Source organism: Loxodonta africana, chromosome 13, assembly GCF_030014295.1.
Source record: "Loxodonta africana isolate mLoxAfr1 chromosome 13, mLoxAfr1.hap2, whole genome shotgun sequence".
In the NCBI taxonomy this organism is placed as follows: domain Eukaryota; kingdom Metazoa; phylum Chordata; class Mammalia; order Proboscidea; family Elephantidae; genus Loxodonta; species Loxodonta africana.
In genome coordinates this window covers 58824249-58838434 of record NC_087354.1, presented here as the reverse complement: position 1 = coordinate 58838434, position 14186 = coordinate 58824249, and the positions used below count along the sequence as shown (strand labels likewise).

Below are 14186 nucleotides of genomic sequence, written 5' to 3'. Positions count from 1 at the left end.
TCCCCCCTCCAGTCAAGAGTTGCCAACACACTCTCAAGTGTCCACCTGATTTAATTAGCTCACTCTTCATCAGCATCTCTCTCCCCGCCGCTGACCAGTCCCTTTCATGTCTGATGAGTTGTCTTCGGGGATGGTTCCTGTGCTGTGCCAACAGAAGGTCTGGGGAGCATGGCCGCCGGGATTCCTCTAGTCTCAGTCAGACCATTAAGTATGGTCTTTTTATGAGAATTTGGGGTCTGCATCCCACTGATCTCCTGCTCCCTCAGGAGTTCTCTGTTGTGCTCCCTGACAGGGCAGTCATCGATTGTGGCCGGGACCAACTAGTTCTTCTGGTCTCAGGATGATGTAGGTCTCTGGTTCATGTGGCCCTTTCTGTCTCTTGGGCTCTTAGTTGTTGTGTGACCTTGGTGTTCTTCATTCTCCTTTGCTCCAGGTGGGTTGAGACCAATTGATGCATCTTAGATGGCCGCTTGTTAGCATTTAAGACCCCAGACGCCACATTTCAAAGTGGAATGCAGAATGTTTTCGTAATAGAATTATTTTGCCATTTGATTTAGAAGTCCCCTCAAACCAAGTTCCCCAGACCCCCGCCCCTGCTCCGCTGACCTTTGAAGTATTCATTTTATCCCAGAAACCTCTTTGCTTTTAGTCCAGTCCAATTGGGCTGACCTTCCATGTATTGAGTGTTGTCCTTCCCTTCACCTAAAGCAGTTCTTATCTAGTGATTGATCAATAAAAAACCCTCTCCCTCCCTCCCTCCCCCCTTCGTAACCACAAAAGTATGTGTTCTTCTCAGTTTTTTCTATTTCTCAAGATTTTGTAATAGTGGTCTTATACAATATTTGTCCTTTTGCCTCTGACTGATTTCGCTCAGCATAATGCCTTCCAGATTCCTCCATGTTATGAAATGTTTCACAGATTCGTCACTGTTCTTTATCGATGCGTAGTATTCCATTGTGTGAATATACCACAATTTATTTACCCATTCATCAGTTGACGGACACCTTGGTTGCTTCCAGCTTTTTGCAATTGTAAACAGAGCTGCAATAAACATGGGTGTGCATATATCTGTTTGTGTGAAGGCTCTTGTATCTCTAGGGTATATTCCGAGGAGTGGGATTTCTGGATTGTATGGTAGTTCTATTTCTAAGTTTAAGATAACGCCAGATAGATTTCCAAAGTGGTTGTACCATTTTACATTCCCACCAGCAGTGTATGAGAGTTCCAATCTCTCCGCAGCCTCTCCAACATTTATTATTTTGTGTTTTTTGGATTAATGCCAGCCTAGTTGGTGTGAGATGGAATCTCATCGTAGTTTTAATTTGCATTTCTCTGATGGCTAATGATCGGGAGCATTTTCTCATGTATCTGTTGGCTGCCTGAATATCTTCTTTAGTGAAATGTGTGTTCATATCCTTTGCCCACTTCTTGATTGGGTTGTTTGTCTTTTTGTGGTTGAGTTTTGACAGAATCATGTAGATTTTAGAGATCAGGCGCTGGTCTGAGATGTCATAGCTGAAAATTCTTTCCCAGTCTGTAGGCGGTCTTTTTACTGTTTGGTGAAGTCTTCAGATGAGCACAGGTGTTTGATTTTTAGGAGCTCCCAGTTATCTGGTTTCTCTTCATCATTTTTGGTAATGTTTTGTATTCTGTTTATGCCCTGTATTAGGGCTCCTAGGGTTGTCCCTATTTTTTCTTCCATGATCTTTATCGTTTTAGTCTTTATGTTTAGGTCTTTGATCCACTTGGAGTTAGTTTTTGTGCATGGTATGAGGTATGGGTCCTGTTTCATTTTTTTGCAAATGGATATCCAGTTATGCCAGCACCATTTGTTGAAAAGACTATCTTTTCCCCAATTAACTGACACTGGTCCTTTGTCAAATATCAGCTGCTCATACATGGATGGATTTATATCTGGGTTCTCAATTCTGTTCCATTGGTCTATGTGCCTGCTGTTGTACCAGTACCAGGCTGTTTTGACTACTGTAGCTGTATAATAGGTTCTGAAATCAGGTAGAGTGAGGCCTCCCACTTTCTTCTTCTTTTTCAGTAATGCTTTGCTTATCCGGGGGTTCTTTCCCTTCCATATGAAATTGGTGATTTGTTTCTCTATCCCCTTAAAATATGACATTGGAATTTGGATCGGAAGTGCGTTACATGTATAGATGGCTTTTGGTAGAATAGACATTTTTACTATGTTAAGTCTTCCTATCCATGAGCAGGGTATGTTTTTCCACTTAAGTATGTCCTTTTGAATTTCTTGTTGTAGAGCTTTGTAGTTTTCTTTGTATAGGTCTTTTACATCCTTGGTAAGATTTATTCCTAAGTATTTTATCTTCTTGGGGGCTACTGTGAATGGTATTGATTTGGTTATTTCCTCTTCGGTGTTCTTTTTGTTGATGTAGAGGAATCCAAGTGATTTTTGTATGTTTATCTTATAACCTGAGACTCTGCCAAACTCTTCTATTAGTTTCATTAGTTTTCTGGAGGATTCCTTAGGGTTTTCCATGTATACGATCATGTCATCTGCAAATAGTGATAGCTTTACTTCCTCCTTGCCAGTCCGGATACCCTTTATTTCTTTGTCTAGCCTAATTGCCCTGGCTAGGACTTCAAGTACGATGTTGAATAAGAGCGGTGATAAAGGGCATCCTTGTCTGGTTCCCGTTCTCAAGGGAAATGCTTTCAGGTTCTCTCCATTTAGAGTGATATTGGCTGTTGGCTTTGCGTAGATGCCCTTTATTACATTGAGGAATTTTCCTTCAATTCCTATTTTGGTAAGAGTTTTTATCATAAATGGGTGTTGAACTTTGTCAAATGCCTTTTCTGCATCTATTGATAAGATCATGTGGTTTTTATCTTTTGTTTTATTTATGTGATGGATTACATTAATGGTTTTTCTGATATTAAACCAGCCTTGCATACCTGGTATAAATCCCACTTGATCAGGGTGAATTATTTTTTTGATGTGTTGTTGGATTCTATTGGCTAGAATTTTGTTGAGGATTTTTGCATCTATGTTCATGAGGGATATAGGTCTATAATTTTCTTTTTTTGTAATGTCTTTACCTGGTTTTGGTATCAGGGAGATGGTAGCTTCATAGAATGTGTTGGGTAGTATTCCGTCTTTTTCTATGCTTTGAAATACCTTCAGTAGTAGTGGTGTTAAGTCTTCTCTGAAGGTTTGGTAGAACTCTGCAGTGAAGTCATCCGGGCCCGGACTTTTTTTGTTGGAAGTTTTTTGATTACCGTTTCAATCTCTTTTTTTGTTATGGGTCTATTTAGTTGTTCTACTTCTGAATGTGTTAGTTTAGGTAGGTAGTGTTTTTCCAAGAATTCATCCATTTCTTCTAGATTTTCAAATTTATTAGAGTACAATTTTTCGTAGTAATCTGAAATGATTCTTTTAATTTCATTTGGTTCTGTTGTGATGTGGTCCTTCTCGTTTCTTATTCGGGTTATTTGTTTCCTTTCCAGTTTTTCTTTAGTCAGTCTAGCCAATGGTTTATCAATTGTGTTATTTTTTTCAAAGAACCAGCTTTTGGCTTTGTTAATTCTTTCAATTGTTTTTCTGTTCTCTAATTCATTTAGTTCAGCTCTAATTTTTATTATTTGTTTTCTTCTGGTGCCTGATGGGTTCTTTTGTTGCTCACTTTCTATTTGTTCAAGTTGTCAGGACAGTTCTCTGCTTTTGGCTCTTTCTTCTTTTTGTATGTGCATTTATCGATATAAATTGGCCTCTGAGCACTGCTTTTGCTGTGTCCCAGAGGTTTTGATAGGAAGTATTTTCATTCTCGTTGCATTCTATGAGTTTCCTTATTCCCTCCTTGATGTCTTCTGTAACCCAGTCTTTTTTCAGGAGGGTATTGTTCATTTTCGAAGTATTTGATTTCTTTTCCCTAGTTTTTCTGCTATTGATTTCTAGTTTCATTGCCTTGTGGTCTGAGAAGATGCTTTGTAATATTTCGATGTTTTGGACTCTGCAAAGATTTGTTTTATGACCTAATATGTGGTCTATTCTAGAGAATGTTCCATGTGCACTAGAAAAAAAAGTATATTTTGCAGCAGTTGGGTGGAGAGTTCTGTATAAGTCAATGAGGTCAAGTTGGTTGATTGTTGTAAGTAGGTCTTCCGTGTCTCTATTGAGCTTCTTACTGGATGTCCTGTCGTTCTCCAAAAGTGGTGTGTTGAAGTCTCCTACTATAAATGTGGAGGTGTCTATCTCACTTTTCAATTCTGTTAAAATTTGATTTATGTATCTTGCAGCCCTGTCATTGGGTGCGTAAATATTTAATATGGTTATGTCTTTCTGATCAATTGTCCCTTTTATCATTATATAGTGTCCTTCTTTATCCTTTGTGGTGGATTAAGTCTTAAGTGTATTTTGTCAGAAATTAATATTGCTACTCCTCTTCTTTTTTGCTTATTGTTTGCTTGATATATTTTTTTCCATCCTTTGAGTTTTAGTTTGTGTCTCTAAGGTGTGTCTCTTGTAGGCAGCATATAGATGGATCGTGTTTCTTTATCCAGTCCGTGACTCTCTGTATCTTTATTGGTGCATTTAGTCCATTTACATTCAGCGTAATTATAGATAAATTAGTTTTTAGTGTTGTCATTTTGATGCCTTTTCATGTGTGTTGTTGGCCATTTCATTTTTCCACATGCTTTTTTGTGCTGAGACGTTTTTCTTAGTAAATTGTGAGATCCTCATTTTCATAATGTTTAACTTTATGTTAGTTGAGTCGTTACGTTTTTCTTGGCTTTTTTCTTGAGTTATGGAATTGATATTCCTTTTTGTGATTACCTTATTATTTACCCCTATTTTTCTAAGTAAAAACCTAACTTGTCTCGTTCTATATTGCCTTGTATCACTCTCCATCTGGCAGTTCAATGCCTCCTGTATTTAGTCCCTCTTTTTACTATTGTGATCTTTTACCTGTTGACTTCCATGATTCCCTGTTATGTGTATTATTTTATTTATTTATTTATTTATTAGAATTAATCTTAATTTGTTTGTTTTTGTGCTTTCCCTATTTGAGTTGATATCAGGCCATTCCGTTTTGTGACCTTGTATTGTGCTGGTAGCTGATATTATTGGTCATCTGACCAAACAATCTCCTTTAGCATTTCTTGTAGCCTTGGTTTGGTTTTTGCGAATTCTCTAAACTTGTGTTTATCTGTAAATATCTTAATTTCTCCTTCATATTTCAGAAAGAGTTTTGCTGGATATATGATCCTTGGTTGGCAGTTTTTCTCGTTCAGTGCTCTGTATACGTCGTCCCATTCCCTTCTTGCCTGCATGGTTTCTGCTGAGTAGTCTGAACTTATTCTTATTGATTCTCCCTTGAAGGAAACCTTTCTTTTCTCCCTGGCTGCTTTTAAAATTTTCTGTTTATCTTTGGTTTTGGCAAGTTTGATGATAATATGTCTTGGTGTTTTTCTTTTTGGATCAATCTTAAATGGGGTTCGATGAGCATCTTGGATAGATATCCTTTCGTCTTTCATGATGTCAGGGAAGTGTTGTTCTTCAACTATTTTCTCTGTGTTTTCTGTCCCCCCTCCCTGTTCTGGGACTCCAGTCACCCGCAAGTTATCCTTCTTGATAGAGTCCCACATGATTCTTAGGGTTTCTTCATTTTTTTTAATTCTTTTATCTGATTTTTTTTCAGCTATGTTGGTGTTGATTCCCTGGTCCTCCAGATGTCCCAGTCTACATTCTAATTGCTCGAGTCTGCTCCTCTGACTTCCTATTGCGTTGTCTAATTCTGTAATTTTATTGTTAATCTTTTGGATTTCTACATGCTTTCTCTCTATGGATTCTTGCAACTTATTAATTTTTCCACTATGTTCTTGAATAATCTTTTTGAGTTCTTCAACAGTTTTATCAGTGTGTTCCTTGGCTTTTTCTGCAGTTATCCTAATTTCATTTGTGATATCCTTAAGCATTCTGTAAATTAGTTTTTTATATTCTGTATCTGATAATTCCAGGATTGTATCTTCATTTGGGAAAGATTTTGATTCTTTTGTTTGGGGGGTTCGAGAAGCTGTCATTGTCTGCTTCTTTATGTGGTTTGATATGGACTCCTGTCTCCGAGCCATCACTGGGAAACTAGTTTTTCCAGAAAATCCGCTAAAAAAAAAATGCAGTCAGATCCCTATCAGAGTTCTCCCTCTGGCTCAGGCTATTCGGATGTTAATGGAGCCGCCTGGGTAGGGTGGGGGAGGGATCAGAGAGCTAGGAGTGTAGCATCTCAGAATATAGCCAGAGTTGTTTGTCTTACTTGGAATGACTCTTATATCTGATATTTCCGCGGGGCGCGTCGCCTATATGTACTGGCTGTGTGGAGATTGCCCCCCGGGGAGTCTGGCCCGCTGGCGTCACGGTCAGATCCTCCGCTGTCAGCCCCACCCCCAAGGTTAAGGCTCCCCTACTGGGACGGAGGACTCCCGACTCCAAAATCAGTCGCTGCCTACCGGGGACTCTCCGTCCAGCCAGCGGCGTCGCGCACTGTTCCTGCGAACCGGTTGGGCTCCCCCCCTCAGGGTCAGCTCAGGGGAGCGGTGCAGCTCTCCGCGCCTGAGCCGCGACTGCGCGTCCCGGCTGGGACGCCGCTTTCCCCGCTCCAAGATCAGCCACTGGCTCCCGCGGATTTCCTGCACTGGCTGCGCCACCGCGCTGCCCGCGCAAACTGGCTGGGCCCGCGCGAACTGGCTGGGACCGCCCCGGGGTCAATTCAGGGGGACGGAGCTGTACCCCGCGCTCACGCCCCGCCCGCTCCCGCCAAAATCCCGGCAGGATGGCTCCCTGGCGGGGACGCTGCTCTCCCCGCTCCAACACCAGTCACTTCCTCTCGGGGACATCTCACTCCAGCGCACCGCGCCGCTCGCGCGAACATGGCTGGGTGCTGCCCGCACGAACGGCTGGGCCCCCCCTGGGTCAATTCAGGGGAATGTAGCTGGTCCCCGCGTTCGCGCCACGCCCGCTCCCCGCCAAAATCCCGGCGGGACGGCTTCCCGCCTGGGACGCTGCTCTCCCCGCTCCAGGACCAGTCACTGCCTCCCGGGGACTTCTCCCACCGACTGCGCCGCCACGCCGCCTGCACCAACCCGCTGGGCTCCCTCCCGGAATGAGTTCGGGGGCTAGGTCTGGGCCCCTTGTCTGTGCCGTCTGCCCCCCTGGGCTCTGCCCCAAATCGGGCTCCGCCCCAAATCGGGCTCCGAAGGTCACCTGACTGGTACGCTGGCTCCTGGCTCTGAAAACAATCGCTGTCTCCCTGTATTTGTTCGTTCTCCGTCTCTAAATCTGTGTTTGTTGTTCAGAGTTCGTAGATTGTTATGTATGTGATCGATTCCCTTGTTTTTCCGAGTCTTTGTTGCAAGAGGGATCCGCGGTAGCGTCCACCTAGTCCGCCATCTTGGCCCCGCCTCCTCATGCTTTCCATTTTTATCAGAAGACGGGGACAGTGATTTTTTAGAGTGTATGTGGAAATAATTTTGTGGGCAGTGGCATGCTGTGGTTACTATAATAAGTGATCCTGGTATTATTTTTCTTTCCTTAATAATGCCGTATTGATCATCTCTCCATATAAAAATGTGTTTTATTAATGGCTACTTTGATGGTAAAACTATTTTACAGAACTCAAGATCTTAATTAGGAGCCCTAGGGGGTCAGGTTTGACCCTTTTTATCAACATAGTAACTCTCTATCAATTTAAAATATCAATTTGAATTTAAATAGAATTAAAAAATTGTATTTAATACTTTCACGGATTTACTTTCTCTATATTCCAAAGTTGAAATAGCATTTTTCTCTCAGTTCTGTTGACTGATGTACTTGGCTCCATCATAACCATTGCTCACTTGGGTCCTGTTCCTCTCTTGTCCATCCTACTCTGCAGGCCAGTCCCCTTCTGCATGTTTTCTCCAGCTCTTTGATGTCCTGGCTTCATTGCATTGTTCTCTTTCCTTTCCTGCTATCCTGTCAGGCTGTGACTGCATTATGCTAGGATTTTCTTTCTTTTTGCTTTTTCTACTTCTGGGCGGCTGTACTCATTGCCTGTATACAGACTAAGAGGCAGTTGTTCAACAGAACTAGGGGATACTGTGCGGTTTAAAGTATGGAAAAGTGTGCGTCAGGATTGTACCCTTTCACCATTCCTATTCAGCCTGTATGCTGAGCAAATAATCTGGGAAGGTGGGCTATATCAGAAAAACATAGCATCAGGATTGGTGGAAGACTCATTAACAACCTATGATATGCAGATGATACAGCGCTGCATGCTGAAAGCAAAGAGGACTTGAAGCACTTACTGATGAAGATCGAAGTCTACATCCTTCAGAGTGGATTGCACCTCAACATTAAGAAAACAAAAATCCTCACAACTGGACCAATAAGCAGCATCGTGATAATTGGAGATAATATTGATGTTGTCAAGGATTTCATTTGAATTGGATCCACAAACAACGCCCATGGAAGCAATCAAGAAATCAATCAACGTATTGCATTTGGCATATCTGCTGCAAAAGACCTCTTTAAAGTGTTGGAAGTCCTCACTTTGAAGACTAAAGTGCGCTTGACCCAAGCTGTGATATCTTCAGTCATCTCATATGCATGTGAAAGCTTGAGTATAAATAAGGAAGACCGAAGAAGAATTGATACCTTTGAATTATGGTGTTCACGAAGAATACTGGATATACTATGGACTGCCAGAAGAACGAACAAAACTGTCTTGGAAGAAATACAGATAGAGTGCTTCTTGGAAGCAAGGATGGTGAGACTTCATGTCACATACTTTGGACATGTTATCAGGAGGAACCAGTCCCTGGAGAAGGACATTATGCTTGGTAAAGTGGAGGGTCAGCGAAATATAGGAAGACCTTCGATGAGATGGGTTGACAGAGTGGCTGCAGCAGTGGGCGCCAACATAGCAGTGATTGTGAGGATGGTGCAGGACTGGGCAGTGTTTTGTTCTGTTGTCCATAGGGTCGCTGTGATTCAGGATCGACTCTAAGGCACCTAACAACAACAACATACTCATTGCCTAGCTCTGCCTGGTAAGTAAGGAGACTGCTGTTTAAACTCCTAGTCAGCCAGCCTATTTCTTCCATCGAGGTTCTATTTGTCAGCTGTCTTCTACTATAAAAATGCCTGAATGAATGCATACATACATAGAAACATTTTGTTATTCTAATTGCTTTAGAGTTTTGTGTGAAGTTTGGGATTTCTCCGTAATTTATACTTATCTGGAAAATTCTGGTGTTTAATGTGATTCTGGTGGGAACTGCTTGGCTGTTACCTTCAAGACTTGAGCTTTTTGTCTCTCTATGAAAGAAATGTTAAGTTTCAAGTTTTCTAGGTCTGTCTTAGGCTGGGTTCTCTAGAGAAGCACAACCAGTAAAGTATATAACTAGAGAAAGAAAGAGAGAGACTCATATCAAGGAAACATCTCTCACAATTGTAGAGGCTGGAACATCCCAAGCTCATGGATCAGGGTAGAGGCTTCTCCTAAATCACATAGCTGGCAAACCCAAGATGGGCAGGTCAGAGAGCAGAGCTCTTGCTCATAGGCCATGAAGATCAACAAATCCCAGGATCGGCAGGCAGGACCGCAATGCTTCTTGTGATTCATGTAGCTGCAGGGGCTGGCAAACTCAAGATCGGCAGGTCAGAGAGCAGGACTCTCGCTCACAGGCTGTGAAGATCAATGAATCCCAAAATTGGCAGATGAGCTGCTAGCTCAAGTCCCAAGAGCCAGAGGTCAGACCAGTAGGAGGCAGCTGCAGGATCCAGAAAGGGCAAAAGCCACAACGTCCACTTATGTTCGGATATAAGCTTACATGCCCAAGGAAACTCCCTTTCAACTGACTGGCTACTCACAACAGATTCCATCGTAGGGGTAATCACATATAAACACTGAGAATCATAGCCCTGCCAAGTTGACACAGAATCTTAAGTGTCACAAGATCCTTACTAGTCAAAGTGTCTGGGTCCAGCAGCATCAGCGTCACCTGTTAGAAATGCAGAATCTCAGGCTTCACCCCAGGGTTTAGGATCTACACCTAGGCTTTTGTTAGATTTTAACAAAATCTCTAGTTGGCTGACATGAAGATTGAAGTCTGCGCAGCACTGCTCTAGGCTTTGTCTAGCTAGTTGGCACATTAATAGCTACTAGGTGCTTGTGTACTTTTCTGCAGTTGACCTTGAACGTGTCATCTGGGGAGATCTTACATAAATTTTTGTAAGTTATTTCATCATTATTCATCTTGGTTCATCAAAAATTATTTTCTGAGTGGATATCACTACCACTTTGTGAAAGCAACAAGGTGGATAACCTCAAATAGTAGCTAGTCCCAGTCTTTTAGGTGAGGTATTGGTGTGTATTAGGTCTGTAACTGTGACAGACATATCTGGTTTCTTTGTTCCTTCTCCAGCATCAGTTTGCATCTGTGATTGAGAACTCTGTCTTTCTTGCTTCTTGGATAGGGGCTTTTGAAGAGCATTGTATGCAGTAAGATGAACCTTTCAGGGGAAAATATTCAGATTTCTATTTTATTTTTATCTTGAATGAGAGAAATTAGACCTTACCAATATTTGGTATGTGGATTGATAGTATATTTATGTAATTTATGAATGAATAGATCTTAAGGGCCCACATTCAGATTTTCCTTGTGCCTCATAAAAAAGAGCTTGTGGACTTTTAGTCCACGGGGCAGTATGACAATCCCAGATTTTGTGAGTGGGCTGGGAAATCAGCTTGTAGTAAATACTATGCCGTGCCATATGTGGGTGTACAAAATGTTGCATAAAGGATAACAGTTTCTATTATTTTTGTATGATTGATAGTGAAATAACTCTTGTTTCTCTGAGCACACATTACTGAGAGTTTAGAGGTAGGTGTCTTTGAGGCAGTCTGAAGACAGGTAAAAGCTAGACTAGGTTCTGAACTGTCCTGTCTGTAACCTGTGTAGTTAATCAACTGTGTGCAATCATTTGATGATACCCTAAAACTTAGAAATGTTTGCACTCTGGTGCTTTAGTAGTAGTTTAAAAAAAATTCAGTGTTTTAACTTTGAAGTTAAAAAGTTCCTTTTATTGTAGTACTTCAAAAATGAAGAGACCTGGGAACATAACAAAATTAATCTCAGTATTCTTTAGAGTTTGAGTGACATGTGAACGAATTTGGCTGGCGTGCAAGCACATCGGAAGCCCTGGTGGCGTGGTGGTTAAGAGCTATGGCTGCTAACCAAAAGGTCAGCAGTTTAAATCGACCAGGCACTCCTTGGAAACCCTATGGGGCAGTTCTACTCTGTCCTATAGGGTTGCTGTAAGTCGGAATTGACTCGATGGCACTGGGTTTTTTTTTTTTTTTTTTTGGTTTATAGGGTCCCTATGAGTTGAAATCAACTCAACGGCAGCGGGTTTGGTTTTTTGGTTTATAAGCCCATCGTTGGCATTTTTCTAGAGTAATTAATACCATTGTTTTATGATGGATGCGGTTTCAGGGAGTGTTTTATAGATCACAGTGCCGTGTTTTGATTGTGCCTAAGCACGGCAGTAGGGGGGTGGCAGAGAGAAACGTTCAGATGTGTGTGAGAGACCGTGTGTCAGTAGCACTTACAGAGTCTGTTTTAAGCAACAAAAGTAAAGCCAGTGGAGCAACACTCCTTAGCCGGGAGCCACACTGTTCTGTATACAACTGCTGATGCATGTGGCTGTGACAACTGGGACTGAGCTTGTGGTTACCAGAGGACACCCTTGTGGTCATAACCAAGTCGTAAATGTCACACAGATTCTTTCTGAATGTCTATCACATGTGTATCAGTGATTCTAAAGTAGATAAAAATGAAACAAAGATTCATTTGGGCTTTAGCACTCCCAGAAGATTAGTTTTAAAATGGGACAGCTGAAGGAGTTGTGACATGCATCCATAAGCAGCTGTAATGGTTGGACAGTCGTTCAGCCCTGAGCACCTAGCCCTTTGGTGAACTGACTGCATGCCTGCAAAGATAGGGAGGCCTGTTTCAGCCCCGTGATTGTCTTCCTGGGTGTTAGCCTGCAGTCTGGGTCGTGATAAATGTTTACTGTTTGTTGGTGCTTTTGTAGTCCCAGGGGATTCTGGGTGCTTTCTGTGAACCTGAGCAGTTTTCTCCCTTGTTTGGGCCTCTTGCTGTAAGTTTTCGTGCTCTGTACTCAGATGGTTTTAAATTGACAGAGGGGTTTTAATTAACTAGGGTTTAAAGCCTTGCTTAGAAACAGTATGGTTCGGAGGTGATGCTGTCGTTACTAGGTATGAGCCTGAGAACCAGAGCAGTTTTTAATCCACAGGTCTTTTGTTATCTGGGTAACACTTACTTTATTTGTAAACTTTGTTTCATTTCTAAAAGCAAAGGAGTAAAAAGCGAAACCTTTGCTTTTAAAAAGAAAAAGAAACACATTTTAAGCTATAAAGAGAGAAGTTTAATAAGTTATTGTAAAATGATAATGTTAGCATCATTGTTTCCATGGTGTTCACGGTTTCGTTTTCAGACCCTTAAGATTTAAGTTGGCTATTTTTAAAAAGTGCTGTTTCGTACAAGTCAGTTTCTGTAGCAGTTTCTGTTGTCACACTGGCATTAAAAGGAGTACAAATAAAGTATTTTGTTAAATATTTGCTTAGTGACATTTAGTATACTGACTGTGGATGGTTTTTAGGATTTTAAGCACAACGCTTTACTTGTAGAAGCTGCATGGTGGCAGAAGAACAGGAGGATGGTGCTAAGCATTTTCCTAATTTATTACAACTTTAAACGTATTTTCTTAGTTCATCCTCTTTTTTTATTTTTTCAAGTGTAGAACTGCCCTTTGGATGTAGAGTGATCTTAGAGTTAATGTTAGCAGTAGATCCTAGAATTTTCATAGCCTCTCTTGTCTCAGAGGCACTTTGAAGCTGTTGGTGCCCATGATGAGTGTTTCTTTTCAGAAACGCACTTTTCTTTAAGATCATTAAAGAAAACCCTTTTGACTTTAAAACCTTAAAAGGAATAAAAGGGTCACTTTTGTCTTTTCGTTTTTCAAATAATGAACACGGAATGTGGTTAGGAATGGCCATTTGTAAGTCTGTATGTTAATGAGGTGAGTGTCATTAAGCTCAATTAGCAGAACTGCCAAATAATGTCTTTAATACTCTGGTCTTTGTTTCCCTAGGGTTTTACAGACAGCCCTCATTACAGTGATCACTTGAATGACAGTCGATTAGGAGCCCACGAAGGCTTGTCCCCAACACCTTTCATGAACTCAAATCTGATGGGTAAGTAGGTAATTCTGTGCAAGCAGTCTTCTCAAAGCCTCTTTGGTTTGAGACGTTTTTCACCCCCTTGTCCGGGAAGGACACATCAAGAATCTGGAAGAAAGTTCTGAAGTTCCTGGTGGCGTCTGAGGCTTTTCTTGTTCAACTCACCAAACACCCAGAAATGTGCATTCTCGTCTTGGCTATCAAAAAAGAAACAGAAGGGTTTTAACTGATAGTTTTGACAGAAGTCTCTTTGGAAACCCTGTGGGGCAGTTCTACTTTGTCCTGTAGGGTCGCTGTGAATTGGAATCAACTCCGTGGCAACAAGTTTGATTTTTTTTTGTTTTTTAGGACCTCCAGCATTACATGTTTTTAGCTTTCTGGGGCAGAGAACATTGCTTCAGGGACAGCTGTGATTGACCGTTTGTCTTAGCACGTGTGTGTGTGTCTGTGGCACTTAAAAATAAAATAGCGGTGATTTGGTGCATATTTTACTCACAATAGACAGTATTTATTTCAAAAAAATTTTATTTTATTTTAGCACTGTTTTATTAATACTTAAATAGTACATTTAAATGTTGTGGCATTTTTAAAGTTTTGTTCTACAGAAGCGAAGCTGTACTTTGAAGTCTGTGACTCACCACCTATACCTTATTTTTATATTTTGGCAAAACCTTTAAGGTGATCCATTCTCTATCTCTCTCCCACACCCTGCAACACGAACACACGCGTGCGTGCTCACACGCACACACACACGCACATATACACACCTCTACACCTCCCCTGTTACCTCTCTCTCTTTCTGATATAAAAATTTCCAGTTGGTCACCTGAAATGATAAGCCCAAGCTTTTCTTCAGTTTGGATGCTGCTCTTATTTTTCAGCAATTATTTGACTTTTTTGCAAAATGTGATTCAA

At 41.3% G+C, this 14186-nt stretch overlaps 1 protein-coding gene across 8 annotated transcripts in view; it reads left to right on the top strand.

Moving 5' to 3' along the window:
* The window catches only part of TCF12 (transcription factor 12), a 340614-nt gene that overhangs the window by 125245 nt on the left and 201183 nt on the right, over positions 1-14186 (top strand). For all 8 annotated transcript variants that reach the window (XM_064267498.1, XM_064267499.1, XM_064267497.1 and 5 more), the window contains one exon: positions 13184-13286. In XM_064267498.1, coding sequence (XP_064123568.1) covers positions 13184-13286 — 103 coding nt within the window. The remainder of the gene's footprint in view (positions 1-13183; positions 13287-14186) is intronic.